Below are 15,658 nucleotides of genomic sequence, written 5' to 3'. Positions count from 1 at the left end.
ACCCGAGAGGAGGCCCTACTGTCACACAGGTGAGAGGAGGAGACAGTGGCTCTACTGCTGTCTCTCTCTCTCATCTCGGTGACAGCAATGTCCTTCATCGGGTTGGTGGGAGTGGAGACGGAGAGGTATGAGTTGATTTGAGAAGTATAGAAGGACTGCTAGCATGGCTTGTGGGTAGACTGGGTTGGGGGTGGACGATGCTGGCAAGTAAAAGAAGAGAACCAACATTGTCTCCTAGGTCAGTGGCCCGACTGCCTGAGTGGTGGAGCCATGACTTGAGAGTGGGAATTAGAGTGAAGAATCAGGATTGTGGAGGAATGGAGTACACAATAGGTACTCCATAAATGACCAATTTTTATTATGAAGTAGAGGGTCAATGGAATGAGGTGAGAACACTAAGTCAGACACTTATTCAGCGATTTTCTTGACTTCTCCAGATTTTTTTTTAGACAGAGTCTCACTTTGTCACCCTCAGTGGAGTGCCATGGTGTCACTGCTCAGCAACCTCAAACTCTTGGGCTTAAGCAATTCTTTTCCTCAGCCTCCCAAGTAGCTGGGACTACAGAAACTCACCACAACACCTGGCTTTTTTTTTTTTTTAAATTGCAGTTGTCATTTTTGTTTAACTGGCCCAGGACAGATTCGAACCTGCCAGCCTTGGTGTATGTGGCTAGTGCCGTAACCAGTATACTAGGGCACTGAGCTGACGTTCTCCAGATTTTAGTTAAATGGTAGACAATGATACTCACATTTAGGGTTGTTATATCAAATATACCATCAGGGCTTAGCAGCTACTAAGAGGCATGATGGGGGCTTGAGAATTGCTAGTGAAGAGCTGTTTCTTGATGTAGATGGTGGCTACAGCTGGGTTCAATCTGAGGAATGTTGTCAAACTATACAGTTATATGTGTACTTTTCAGTATGCAAATTACACTTCACTGAGGGGTAAAAATGAGATACTAAATGAGATACTTGCTCCAGTGCAAATGCTTGAAGCTCAATACATGTCAACCACTATTATTTTCACTCTTATGATTCAACAGGAACCATATCATGTATACCTGAGGTTCGTGCTGTCCATATAGACCATTTATGAATCCTTTAACAGAAAAAGTAACCCTAACTGAACTCCAAGGTCTTATCTTATTATTGCTATAATCACGTTTAGGTTTAATTCATGACACATAAATGCCTAGGCATGAAGAAATTAATTCAGAATTCCAATCTAGAGCTAGCTTTGGCTCACTACTTAAAATTCGGTATTTCCCCAACCTTATTATTAGGATGAAAGAGTCTCACAGATGCCGGTGTATTTTAAAAGGAGCAATTTCTCTGTAAGTGCTAGGTATTAATGGTTGTGACTGTTTCTTTCTTTTCCTTCCTTCTTCTTTTTCTTTTTTCTGAAATACAGCCTCACTCTATGACCCAGGCTAGAGTGCTGTGGCATCAGCCTAACTCACAGCAACCTCAGACTCCTGGGCTCAAGTGATCCTCCTTGAAGAGGATGCCTCAGCCTCCCAGGTAGCTGGGACTACAGGTGCACACCACAGCGTCCCACTAATTTTTCTATTTTTAGTAGTGATGGGATCTCCCTCTTGTTCAGGCTGCTCTTGAACTCCTGAGCATAAGCAATCCTCCCACCTAAGCTTCCTGGAATGCTAGGATTCTAGGTATGAGCGTGATTGTTCCTTTCTATTCCATTTCCTCTCCCAAACCTGCTCATACCTGAATAGTCTTGATTTATGCCAACTGATTATTCGCTGTAAGGAAAGGATACTAAAACTTTGATTGGTTATTTCAAAGTTCCACAGGTTAATCCTCAGGTCGTCGGCGGACATGTAGGTCTCATAGTCGCTGTTGACTGATATGGAGTTGATGTGATATGTGTGTGCGTTGGCAAATACTCTTCGGGGGGTGGCCTCCACCATCAGGTCCATGGGTCTCAGGACAGGCACCTGGGATGCAAGAGAGACAAATCCCTTCAGAACTGAGAACAGGCATGTTGATGTCCTATATTATCACACACAAAATCATAACCACAGTAAAGAAGATTCAAGTTCAAGAAAGGAGACGAACAACAAATTACATGTTGTTCCTGTCATTTCCCACTGCTTTTAGTTTTACTCCTTTTTCAAAAATATCACCACCATTTAGCTCTGATGGGAAATTTCATCCTTTATAAATTCTAAACCTTTTTTCTATGTCAGGGGCTCTTGGAATCCACTGTGGAGGCTGCTACCTTTCAGGGCTGTTCTTTTTTTTTTTTTTTTAACATGAAAATTATTTGGAAAAAGCAGCTGTAGTAAAATTGTAGACATGTCTGGTTCCACTTTTATCTAAATTTATCCTTGTATGTCTCTTCGTCTTATGGCTTTGGAGGCCTACACCCCATCCTGGCTTAAGGGCATTTAATATTCATCCAAAGCTTTAATAGCTCCAAATCCACTATTGATATTCATCGAGGGCACTCACTGACATCCTTGTTGACCTGGGAAAATCCTGGTTTATACCTGTTGTCTTAGAGTATGAACCGGGTAAGCGTCCCCTTTCACATCCAAGACTGTCCCAGTTTGGATGTTAGTTATCTGTTCACCTTACTAATACATAAAAGCTTCTCCACCAGTATTTGTTGAATGAGTGAGGGAGAATATGCAAGGAAATGTTTTCTTTCTAACAGATAAAAGAATCAGACAGCAAAACAGTTTCTCACACATGAATCTCTCTCTGGCAAATGTGAAGAAAAGATCTTATCACTTTGCAGACTCCTATCTTCCAATGCTGCACGAACTGGCTCTTGAGAAAGGGATGGAGAACAAAAATACAAAAATAACAACCCCACCAAACAACACCACCACAAGATAGGTGTGATCCTTTAATAGGAAAAAGAAAATAAAATAACCAAGCTGGGTGCAGTGGCTTATGCCTGTATCCTAGCACTCTGGAAGGCTGAGGCAGGTGGATTGCCCTGAGTTCACAGGTTCGAGATCAGCCTGAGCAAGAGCAAGATCCTGTCTCTAGGGGCAGTGCTTGTGGCTCAGTGAGTAGGGCTCTGGCCCCATACACCAAGGGTGGCGGGTTCAAATCTGGTCCTGGTGGAACTGCAATAACAACAACAAAAATAGTCAGGTGTTGTGGCGGGTGCCTGTAGTCCCAGTTACTCAGAAGGCTGAGACAAAAGAATCACCTGTGCCCAGAAACTGGAGGTTGCTGTGTGATGCCATGGCACTCTACCAAGGGCAATAAAGTGAGCCTCTGTCTCTTAAAAAAAAAAAATCCTGTGTCTAAAAATAGCTGGGCATTGTAGCGGACACCTGTAGTCCCAGCTTCTTGGAAGGCTGAAGCAAGAGAATCCCTTGAAGCCAAGAGTTGGAGGTTGCTGTGAGTTGTGATGCCACAGCACTCTACCAAGGGCGACAAAGTGAAGCTCTGTCTCCAAAAAAAATTAATTAATTAAAAAATAAAAGAACAAGCTCTGCGCCTGTCGCTCAAGCAGCTAAGGCGCCAGCCACATACACCTAAGGTGGCGGGTTCGAATCCCCAGCCTGGGCCCGCCAAACAACAATGATGGCTGCAACCAAAAAAAGTGGCTGGGCATTGTGGCAGGCGCCTGTAGTCCCAGCTACTTGGGAGGCTGAGCAGGAGACTTGCTTGAGCCCAGGAGTTGGAGGTTGCTGTGAGCTGTGATGCCATGGCACTCTACCCAGGGGGATAGCTTGAGGCTCTGTCTAAAAATAAATAAATAAATAAATAAAAAATAAAAGAACTAAAATTCTTTTCCTTGGCTTGGCGCCCATAGCACAGTGGTTACAGCACTAGCCATATACACCAAGGTCGGCAGGTTCGAGTCTGGCCTGTGCCTGCTAAACAACAATGACAACTGTGACAAAAAAATAGCCAGGCATTGTGGCGAGAGCCTGTAGTCTCAGCTACGTGGGAGGCAAAGGCAAGAAAATCACTTAAGCCCAAGAGTTGGAGGTTGTTGTGGGCTGTGACCCCACTGTACTCTACTGAGGGCAACACAGTAAGCCTCTGTCTCAAAAAGAAAGGCTTTTTCTTTTCAAGCAAATCATCTCTTGCAACTGAGCCCTGACTGATTTGATACCAGATGGTGGATTAAGACTTCAACTTCTGAATTGGCTTCAAGCCCAGGTCGTGAGGAGAAGGCGGCAAAAACAAAGGTTAAATTTGGCTAAGTGCAGTCACTTCCACGGTATAACCTTTCAGAAAACAGAATTCTCCCAGCTCAGTCTTGAGGGAGTTTATCTCACCTTTGAAGGAGTTTTTAAATTAAATGAACAATCCAGAGGAAACACAGAATTCAACAGATGTGAAGCTGGATATCCTGAAACCAGGGAAGACTTCAGATGTGGATGTAGGAAGAGTCAGGAGGCCTTTGAATACCCGGAAAGGGAAGGTGGTCCCACCTGGTATAGATAATGGTTCTACCACATAAGCCTGGAGATCAGAACCCTTAGGAGACCTGGGTTCTGATCACACATTCACCACTCACTAACAGGCTGTGGACCTGGGCCCCCGACCTGCTCCCTCTCAGAGCAGTGACTGTAGTCACTGTGCTTGTTATCATGCAGGGTGGCTGTGGGGATTCGCTGAGTTGATTTATCCCCCAGTTCACCCCTCTACCCACTCTTGCAATAACATTTACTGAGCTCTGGACAAAGTGCAGGGGCCCCAGCTGGTGAGTAAAACCAGACACGGGCCCTGCCATCGTACGTCTGATGTTAGAGGAGAAGGACACGAATTATATCATCTCATAATAAAATGAGGTAACTACCCAAAGGAGAGGATGTAGTTCCAAGGGTGGTTCAGTCTGGTCGGGGAGGTCTGGAGAGGCTTTCCTGAGAACGTGGAAGTGGTTGGGATGGGCAGGGTGAGCAGGAATTTAACCAGGCCTGGAGGGGAGGGGAGGGGAGGAGAGACTATTCCAGTCAAAGAAGAGGCAAAGGTACGTGTGAGGGTCCTGTGGCAGGAGTGAGAGATGCAAGAGTGAAGGTCACTGTCACTGAGACAGAAAGAGAGCTGGGGAGGGTGACAGAGCAGGCAGCAGGCAAGGCCCCAGGAAAGCTTCTGCCAATATTCCAAACAAGATGGGAAGAAATGAAAGGATTTTGAGCGTCTGTGATACGATCAAGCTCAGGTTTTGATGAGATCGTTCCAGGTGTAGAATGGAGAACAAGTGAGAGGAATAATGAGGTAGAATTGTTAAAGGGAAGGTGAGACGATACTGGAAACCAATTAAGGGCATGTCTGAGTTAAGGCTTTGTAATGGATAAAGAAGTGACTTTGCACTTAGGAACTCTACACTGAAATTTAACTGGGCATTCACTGTGTCAAGAGTTTTTCATATATAATCCCAAGTAATTCTTTCAACAACTCTGTGGCATAGGTACTAGGACAAAATACAATTACAAAGAGAAAACTCAGGCATGGTGGGGCTAAGTCAGCAGCCCAGGGTCGCCCAGGGGTAGGAGACATAGGATTTGACTCCAGGGTCCACCTGACCGTGACATTAGCATTCTCGCCACCGTACCTACCGTGCTATGCTGAAATATTACACAGGGTTGAGGTGATAAATGCTCTGTAAGTGTCATGAGTACGTCACTGGGCAAATTTATGGAATAAATATTTCTTGGCAATAATAATGGCAGAGCAGTGACTAATAATAGGCACAGCAGTGCTCTGGTTAAGAAACCTGAGTTAGGTGATATTTGAGGGGGGCATCTGCTCTGCGTGCTTTCACAAACAGGGGCGGGGCGTGCTTTTAGTTTATCAGAGAGGAGCTCCCTACCTGGCGCTTTTGAGTGCTACCTGCTTCCTCTGCCCACCAGGGGTACAGAGCTCAAAGCAGGCTGCTGAGGGCCACAAAAGAAATGGCATCCACAAGACCTCCCGAGGCTCCTCCTCCTCGATTCCTGCCTGGGCCAACGTTATGCCTGAGCATTGTCTGCAGAGGGTTCCTGTGGCTGTGGAGCCTGGCAGGCAGCATGACAGCCAGGATCAAGAGGCATTACAAAGCGGGAGCTGCCAGCCCAGAGCTTTAGCCTAATGTGACGGGCTGCCTGCTAATTCCGGCTGACATATTCCATGATGTACCACTTAATGGGGAAGGGCTCCGTGTGGGTGTTTGGGGATGGAGCCTAAGTAAGGCGGGTTGGGGAGCTGAATGTGGCTCACAGTATTCCTGCATCAGTCTCTGCCCCTACACTCTTTGGCAAGCATCTGCCACGGGACCAGAGCCTTCCTTTTGTTAAAAGGCAGAACGAGAACCAGAGAAAACTCAGGATTTGTACAGGGCCTTTAAGCTCAACTCAAAGCCCCTGGTCTGAGCCTCACAGCAGAGTCTCTGATAAAGCTACTCTGCTCAAAGACAAAGTGCTGCAGAAACACGGGCTAGGCCTTGGCCCTCAGAGGACACAGGTGGTTGTGGATGGAGCTGCTGGATTCAGCAGTGCCCCTCCCTCACGTGCCTCATGTACCTCCCTGACCTTGACTTAGTTTCAGCTCTTCCTCTGGAGGCTGGCTCTGGAGGAGGACAAGCATCCTAGGCCTGGGTCTTGCCTGTGTGCCCAGCATCACATAAGAATATCAACTAAATAATGTCCCAGGGTCTCAAAGAGCAGCCTAAAAGTCTAACCTGCAAAGCTTACAGAGATTAATCTCACTTGTAATATTTCTGGGAAGCTCTTCCTCCCAGACAGCCTCATTACTCCCTCCCTCACTTCCTTCAGTCTCTGTCCAAATGTCACCCCCCTAAGGACTTCCATGATCACCCACCTCAAGCAGCACATTCTCCACTATACCCTCTTACCTAACTGACAGCATAAAATGTCTTGAAAACATAAGAAATTCATCAGCAAATTCTCCTACGACTTAGCTTGGCAGATGTTTTAATCTCTATTGCATAGATGAGGAAGCGGAGGCACAGAAAGGTTAGGAAATTTGTCTGAAGTCACACAGACAAAGCAAGTACTCATTCCTGGCACTCCTTAACTCAGCCCTTAGTCACTCCATATTCTGGATTCTGGAAGAGCATAGGCAGAAGCTTGGGAGGGAGACAAACAGACATTTCAGTGAGAACAATCCTGCTGTAATGGTGGTCAGTAGCAAGAAAAGGGGCCCTGTTCCTCCTGGGCAGGTCAAGGCAGACCTCAGAAAGAAGACTACTGAGCCAGGCAGGGCTTGAAGGGTATCAGGAGTGCTGAGGCAGAAGCGGGGGTGGGATAGGGAGGACAGGGAACAGTGCTGTAGTCAGAGGCACCTGCAGTGTCAAGGCTCAGAGGAACAGAGCAAAGTATTTATGTGCAGGTATGCAGTTCTGTGTGCTTCCGGGGTGGGGGGCCAGTGATTTAGTTATTCATTTAGCAAATATTTATTATATCTCTCTTCTTGTCAGACATGTTCTAGCGGCTGGGGACACAACAGTGAGCCATCTCCATGGGGTGTAAGTTCTTGTGCATATATGTTTATAAAGAAAATCCGGCTTGAGTAAGAAGGTAGCAAGTGGAGCGTGTGCTACTGGAGGCGGGTGGTCATGGGAGGCCTCTCTGAGTGACATTGGAGCCAGGACTGAATGAAGGGGAGGGAGGGAGGAGACCATGTCACTTTCTGGGAAAGAGCATTCTAGGCAGAGGGAACGGCAAGTGCAGAGGCACTGAGGCTGGAGCATACCGAGTGCCGGAGAAACAGCAAACAGCTTTGTGCCGGAGAGGAGTGAGGAGGGACAGTAGTTGGAGAAGATGTTGGATCAGTCATCGGGGCCACGGATTTTATTGTGAGGGTGAGGAAAGCTTGAGGAGGTGTGAGCGGCTGCCTGATCTTGCACCGTCTACCTGCCCTCTCCATTCCTTCTGTCTCTGCTCACCCATCTTGCAGGCTTCCTCCCCTAGGTTCTTTCTCATTATCTTTTCTGCCTCTCCTCTTGGGAAATACAGCAGCAGACCCTCCTTCACTTCCCAGAACCGATTTACTAACAAAATGAATGTTGCTGTCATTTGGCTTATTTGGTGACCACACCAGCTATTCTTCACAATCGTCCACAGCACCGGAGTGCGGCTTGGCAGGTCACAATGCCCTGGCTCAGGGACATACAATTAAAGCTGAGCAGAGCCCTGGAAAACAGGAAGCCCGGAAGCCCCAGCTTTACAAGACATCTGTGAAAATGCCCAGCGGGGAGAGGATGGAGGCTCACTGCACCTTCGTGAGCTGACTTTTCACAGAGAGGAAAACAGCAGCTGTGTTTACCACTGCAACCTCCAGCACCCCGGTAAGTTCAGATTCAAAGCAAGGCTCTGCAGGGGTCCTCAAACTTTTTAAACAGGGGGCCAGTTCACTGTCCCTCCGACCATTGGAGGGCCGGACTGAGGGCCCCAGGACGAGTCAGCTACTAAGCAGGACAGGCAGTGGTGGCAAAAACACCCTGCGAGCTGGATAAATGTCCTAGGCGGGCTCGCATGTGGCCCGCGGGCGGGCTGGAGTTTGAGGACGCCTGCACTCTGAGAGCGACCAAGGAGACCAGAGAGGAGATAAAGACAGAAAGAAGCTGGAGCAGGAAGAGGACAAAGCCGTTTATCTGTAGGTTGTGAATGGGTTCGGTTGTCGGGGAACCGGAGGTCAGAGCTCACTGAGATGACCACACAAACCTTCAGCTACCACTATTTGTTGAGTAAAATCAACACAATGGATATTATGGGGCCTTTCAAATAAATGGCTATCAATTTAAATCCATGCTCATTCCATGTCTCCTTGTTAATGTTCAACAGATGTCCCCCACCCCCTCCCCACATCATTGAAATTACTTTCTATTTAGACTGACAGGATATAAGGGCTGTCCGGAAAGTATCCAGCCACGTGCTCTGAAAACTAGCAACATGTGGGGCTGGATGCTTTCTAGACATCCCTCCTATTAAGGTCATGGGGTTAGGTGGGTTCCCTACCATCAATTAGGAAGTGCATATCTGAAGGTTAGGACCACATGCTGGCCCCGGATGAAACCTTCAAACACTTTTTGAGGGTCTGCTACATGCTGGGAGGTCGGCACACAAAATATCCTTGAAAAGTGTAGGGGAGGTGGACAGTACACGGCCCCCTACTGCTTCTTGTTTATAACCAGCCCTTTGGGAAGCCGAAACCAAGGCTGTTTGATCTAGAGAGGACACGGATGAGAGCTCAAGTCCTGGGTGTCTACTTTAGCCTTGGTGTGAGGAGCCCCTGACTCTGGGGCTTTGGGACCACAGCTCTGAAGCTCAGAGGAGAAGGGACCAGCCACTAAATGGTAAGCTGTCAGAAAAGCTGAGGGAGTCCAGACTTCAGCCTCACTGCAAGTTTCTCACCCGGCCTCTTCACTGGGCTTCCTTCAAGAATCATCCTTCATGCCTCTCCGGTAACAATCACCAGAGGGTTGGGGCAGAGCCAATATCTAAAAGGCACCCAGACTTCATTTTCAAGGAAGAGGGAATAAATCATCTGGAAGATGGGAGAGCCCTTAGCTCCTCCTGCAAATATCCTTATTCCAAAGCAATACGGCTTAGTGGCATAGAGGAGTCATCTTCGATGAGGACACTGTCCCCTCAGCATCGGTGATGACTCCCCATAGTTGATCTGTACCATGAGGAACAGTTTTAAAGGAAACTGTTTCCTCATCCCTAATTTCACCATGTTTTCCTCCCTGAAATCAGGTCATCTCAGGCAGTAACCATAGCCCAAGTTCTCCATCTCATCTTGGCCAAAGAAAGACATAGCATACATATGTTAACTCAGCCTGATCTTACTAAAATTTATTTTGTAAGGCATAAACTTCTGGGAAGGACATTGGATGATACTTTTAATCAAGGGCTATAAATGCCCCTGCCACCCCCAGCTCATTATAATAAGCACTTCTAATGAAATTTTACTTTTTATTTTATTTTTTTGAAGTTTTTGGCTAGGGCTGGGTTTGAACCCGCCACCTCCAGCATATGAGGCCAGCGCCCTACTCTTTGAGCCACAGGCACCACCCGAAACTTTACTTTTTATGCTTAATCAGAATTTTATGTTCACATTGTTTTGGTGTATTGTGTTCTATTAATAATCACAGCGGCAAATAAATCCAGAAGAGAATTTTAAACTCTTACAGGTAAACATCTTTCTATAAACTAGATAAGGTAAACATCTTTCTATAACTACATTTATTGTAGAATTGATCAAAAAATCTTTTAGCATTTACTTAGGTGAAATGCAACATAGATGTTTAAAGAAGAAAAAACGAACAATAGGCTCAGTGCCTTTAGCTCAAGGGGCTAAGGCGCCAGCCACATACACCAGAGCTGGCGGGTTAGAATCCAGCCCTGGCCTGCCAAACAATAATGGCAACTACAACCAAAAAATAGCCAGGTGTTGTGGCGGGTGCTCATAGTCCCAGCTACTTGGAGGTTGAGACAAGAGAACTGCTTACGCCCAGGAGTTGGAGGTTGCTATGAGCTGTGATGCCACGGCACTCTACCCAGGTTGACAGCTTGAGGCTGTCTCAAAAAAAAAAAAAAAAAAAAAGAACAATATAAAGTTTCTGACTTTTTAAAGAAAAACTTGTTCACATATTTTTTAATTGGTATTGATGGATATCCAGTTATGATGATGTCTAAGTTCCCTTGGTTTTCTTAGAAAGGTAATATAACAGTTTTATTTTAAATTGCCAATGTTTAAAATACTCAGATCACATTTTCTGAAATTATTTAACAGTGCAATGGAAATGCATACTTGGGTACTTAAAAATGCTCAGGAAGGTATGAAGCTTTTCAAAATTCTCTTAGGGGATAAGTGAGCACAAAATCCAGGGCCATATGATGAAAGAGGATTTTGGGGGGTTATGCAGACCTTGGCTTGGATTCTGGCCGTGCCATTTACCAGCCATGTGCTCTTGGGTTTGTTAACTGATCTCTCTTGGTACCAGTGCTCCTTCCCATAATACTAGGGATATGTAACTTTCTCAGTAGCATTGTTGAGAAAACTTAGCATGGGGCCTGGTACATATGATCTAACAGAGAAACATTTTACAGAAAACTCTCTTTGTGCCAGGATTGAGGTAAACCTTTTATCTACACCATGTTATTAAATCTTCATAACAACCTTATGAAGTAGGTACTAAGATCATTTCCACTTTATGGATGTGGATCTTGAAGCAAGACAGGCCATGAAGTTTGTCCAAGGTCATACAGTTACCAATAGGCAGAGCTGCCCCTGAACTCTGGCAGTCTGGCTCCAGCCCCAATCGTAGCTATTATTAGAATTTTTACCATCAACTTCCAACTATAGAAAAATGGTCCATTTTGAGAGAGTGCATGGGGAGATTTTCTGACTTTTTTTTATTGGCTGTGAGGTTTTAGCATCCCTTCCATCCACCCATGGAATTCAGTCATGATTGTACAGTGTAGACTTGCTTAGCAAAAGTAGGGAGGGGAATGATTGGTCAGTGGGTAACAATTAAATTCATTGAAAAAAAAAATCTGAAAGCTCTCCTGGTTGGAAGTTTTGCAAATAGCTCCATCCTCATTGTCATGAAGACATTGAGCAACATGGATGCTCACCCAATCATCAAACCAACCTGGGGGCAGAGTCCGGCATTACATATAGCCATTATTAAAGAGTAATTCAGTGTAACAAACCAAATCAAGTATGTACAAAGACTGTCACATAAAATAAACCACTAACAAATTAAATTACCTTTCATTTTCAGTGGGAAGAGTGCCAGTCATTTTTCATTTAAAAAAATATGCATCTTAATTTTGTTTTTTAAAAACATGCAAAGAAGCATTTAAAGTCCTCTCTTGCTGTCTATACATAGGTTTATTTTCTATAGATACACCTCTCCTGGTCCTGGGGCATTTTCCTTCAGAGAATGCATGGAGCATTAAACCTCACTTTGGTCAAAAAAACTTGTTTCTTCCATGGATCAATGGTGGATGGATTTCAGAAAGCAGGAGTGATAGGTTGGCTCTGCCTCACAGTGACATATCAGAGCTGTTGTTTCCAGGATGAAACTGCCACTCACCAGCAACCTGCCAAAACCCCCAGGGAATCTTTTCCAAATAATATAATTTTTAGATTTCTCTGCTCACACCCTTCAGCAGCCTCAATATGTCCCTAATTTCTTCTCTTACTGGCTTTGTCATAGAGATTGAAATAAACCTGAGAAGAAAAACCCTTTTGGATCAAGTCAGGCTTTGTGCTTCAGATTATTAAATATCATAGAATTATAGTCTTTCATTGGACAAACATTTATTAAGTGCCAATCACTGCATTAGGTAGTATGTGTGCAGAGTGAACAAGACAGATTAAGTTGTGGAACTTAAAGCCTAATAGGGAAGATGGATATTAATTTCTCAAGGTAAATATATTATTGTAAACTGTCACTGATGCTTTCAAGGGATGTATATTGTTTTATAAGAGAAAAAAACACAGAACCTAATTTAGATTGGGAAATCAGATAAGTTGTGTTTAAAGAAGTGACAACCCCACCCCAACCCACTCCCCCAAAGTAGGGCCAAAAGTATCCCACTCTCTGAATCAGTGGTTCTCAGTTAGGGCCAATATTGCCTGGAGATATTTCTGGTTGTTGAAATTGAGTTGTTACTGACATTAGTGGGTAGAAGCCAGGGATGTTGCTAAAGGCCTTGTGATACACAGGACGGCTGCCTCCTGCAACAAAGAATGATCAGGGCTACGATGGCAGCAGTTCTGAGGCTGAGAAACCCCGCTCTTAAGGATACTCTTCCTGAACAGAGTCTAAATCTGGGGTGCATAGAAGAAATCTAGTAACAACTTCCATAATAGACAGCAATAAGTTCCAGTTTAAGAAGACCTTTTGGATTAAAAAAGATATCATGTGCATACATGTATAACATATCTATATTTTGGAAGACTTATCCCCTATTGCCAGCTACAAGAATAAATCACAGCACATAAAAAAAGCTGCCTAGGAATTAATATATATAATTTTAAACCCAATGTATCAAAGATGATTTTGGGGGCAACCTAACAATTTCAGTCTCTCAGTGTCTTTGATTTCTCTTGGCTATCTATGGAGAAAGAGAGGAAAAATACCTTTCACTAAGAAGAAAAACTCACTGCCTAATTACCAGCCCATACAGAAGCCTATAATTCTGCCAGTTTTATCTCATTTTTTCCCCCCAGACACTTCCATTTTCTTCCAACATCACTATTTCTCAAAGTGTGTTTCCCTGTTCACTGACTCTCCAGTTATTTTCCAATGTTTCACATTGTGTAATTCTACAAGAAAAAAGAAGACATCTTAAACGGCCCCTGTAAAGGAAAATTTCCATTAACATTTATAGCTAGGAAAGGGGTGAAGCGGAGAGGCAGTAGTTTAATTTTTGGTTGAGATTAATCACAAAAATTGTTTTCGCCTTGTTTTTCTACTGCTATTGATGAAAGTAATTCTAAAATTTGTTAATGCACTTTCTCCTATTAGTTATTAGAGTGAACGTCACTTAATCTTTGGTGAGTAAAGATCAACAAGACCTCAGGAGTATCAATTCATATTCTGTCATTTATTACTGCGGAACATACAGAACCAAGAGAAATATAAATTTGACATTAATTTTCAGAATCTTACTGTTAGAAGTTGCCTGAGAAGTCATTTACATTAAAAAGGTCTGGATAAATATAAAGCTGCAGGTCTAAAAACTTTAAACAGCTTTATAGTGCTACATAGCTAAACTATGCCAGCACTGCCTCCTACCAACAGGTGGCAGCAGTGATTACTAGTGACACCCTGATTTACAAACAAATGGACTTAATGACCTTTTTTTTTTTAAGTTTTGGCCGGGGCTAGGGCCAGGCTTGAACCTGCCACTCCCGGTATATGGGGCCAGTGCCCTACTCCTTGAGCCATAGGCACCACCCCTTATGATTGACTTTTCAGGGATGCATTGTCTGATTCCTAACCTTGGCTATACAATAGAATTCAACAAGACCTCCTGTTAAAAACTGATTCCTAGGGCCCCACTAGTTAATTAATAATACCTATGAAATGGAACCAAAGCATTGGTATTTTAAACCACCCCTCCCAACCACTACGTAGAGCCAAGGTCAAGAACCAGTGAATCTGAGGGTAAACAGAAGGCTCCTCAAATATGAAACTCTCAGCAGTGGTTATTCTTTGGAGTAGGAGGTTACACGATACTATAGTTTGAATGTGCCCCCAAAGTTCATGTGTTGGAAACTTAACCCCTGATGCAATAGTGTTTGGAGATGAGGCCTCATAAGAGCCCTTGTGATGGGATCAATGTCTTTATTATGGGGGTAGTTAGTTATCTTGAGAGTGGGCTTGTTGTAAAAGCAAGTTTGCTACTGGATTTGTCATCCTGAACCTTGTTTGGTGCTGTATGGAATTCCTGAATTTGCAGAAGCTGGTCTCTCTGTTCACCTACAGGTTGCAACCAATAGTTTTCTATTCTGAGGCCCTATGACTCTTTCTAGCCCAGTCCTATATCTGACATTACATACAAGACAATAATTCCTCTCACCTGTCAAGCCTCACTGTTATAGTTGCTGCTTATGACTTTTTTCTTGGTAACTGCTATTATACATGTCCCGCCACAAGTTTTAGTGTGGCATAAGTATAAACCTTCCGTGGTATATACAAGCACAAAGCTTCCATTGAGAACATCACCCCAATTCAGTGGGAAGTAGCTTGAGACTATGTTGCTCCTCCTCCCATAGATACAAAGGGTAAAATTGAGTGTGGGGAACATGCAAGAGAAGATGGCCTGATGTTGACGTTTTCTTCCCCAGCTCTTTTTGGAAACTGAAATCTGCCTCCCTGCCTTGGGTGTGGTCATGAAGAGCAAAGAAGTGTTGTTTCTTCTTTGTACTATAGAAGATGGGCCTGGAGGCCAGCCCCTGGCTGGAAAGGTCTGGAAGCTTCCTCTGTAGGTGGAGGTTTTGTCTTGGCAGAGATGCGACTATAACAATCATTAACTATAGTTGAATGACAATAGGCCCCCCCTTTTTAAAAGCTCTGTGTTTCGCTTTTGTTGAGGAAAAAGTGGTATTTTGTGACAAATGTAGTTTACCATTTTTCCTCCCTTGCTGTCAAAGTAATACATTCCCCTTTCCTTCTTCTCAAAATACAAAAACAAAAGCAAGTTTGCCCCCTCTTGCTCAGCTGCTCTCTGAGGTGTTCTTTTGCCTCTCTACCTTCTTCCACAGGGTGATGTAGCATAAGATGCCGGCACCTTGATCTTGGACTTCCCAGCCTCCAGAACTGTGAGAAATAAATTTCTTTTCTCTATAAATTATCCTATCTCTGGTATTCTATTATAGCAACACTAAACAAACTCAGACACATGATTTTTACAGTTCTATACCGACTGAAGTTTTTTTAGAATTTTCAAAAATTTTTCTTTTAAAAATCATTCTGATTATTTTTAGTAGCATAAAAATGAAATCATTTAGAGAAGATAAAAATGACAGGACAAGGGTTACTATTTTATAATACACAAAGAATTCCTAAAAATTAGACAAAGATAAATAACTCAATACAAATATGAGCAAAAGATATGAATAGGAAATTTAGAGAAAGGGAAAAGCAAATGACTAAGGCAGAAATAAAAATATGCCCAACCTCACTATTAGGGAGTTGCAA

General features: G+C 43.9%; 1 protein-coding gene across 7 annotated transcripts in view; it reads right to left on the bottom strand.

Annotated features, from left to right (window-relative positions):
• Positions 1 to 15,658, bottom strand: part of PPP2R2B (protein phosphatase 2 regulatory subunit Bbeta) — a 495,801-nt gene that overhangs the window by 54,517 nt on the left and 425,626 nt on the right. For all 7 annotated transcript variants that reach the window (XM_003782069.2, XM_003782072.2, XM_003782073.2 and 4 more), the window contains one exon: positions 1,778 to 1,955. In XM_003782069.2, the coding sequence (XP_003782117.1) occupies positions 1,778 to 1,955 (178 nt within the window). The remainder of the gene's footprint in view (positions 1 to 1,777; positions 1,956 to 15,658) is intronic.

Source organism: Otolemur garnettii, unplaced genomic scaffold, assembly GCF_000181295.1.
Source record: "Otolemur garnettii isolate 467f Iridium unplaced genomic scaffold, OtoGar3 scaffold00003, whole genome shotgun sequence".
Lineage (NCBI taxonomy): Eukaryota > Metazoa > Chordata > Mammalia > Primates > Galagidae > Otolemur > Otolemur garnettii.
Note: the sequence above shows the minus strand (reverse complement) of the source record. Positions and strands in the feature narration are given on the sequence as shown.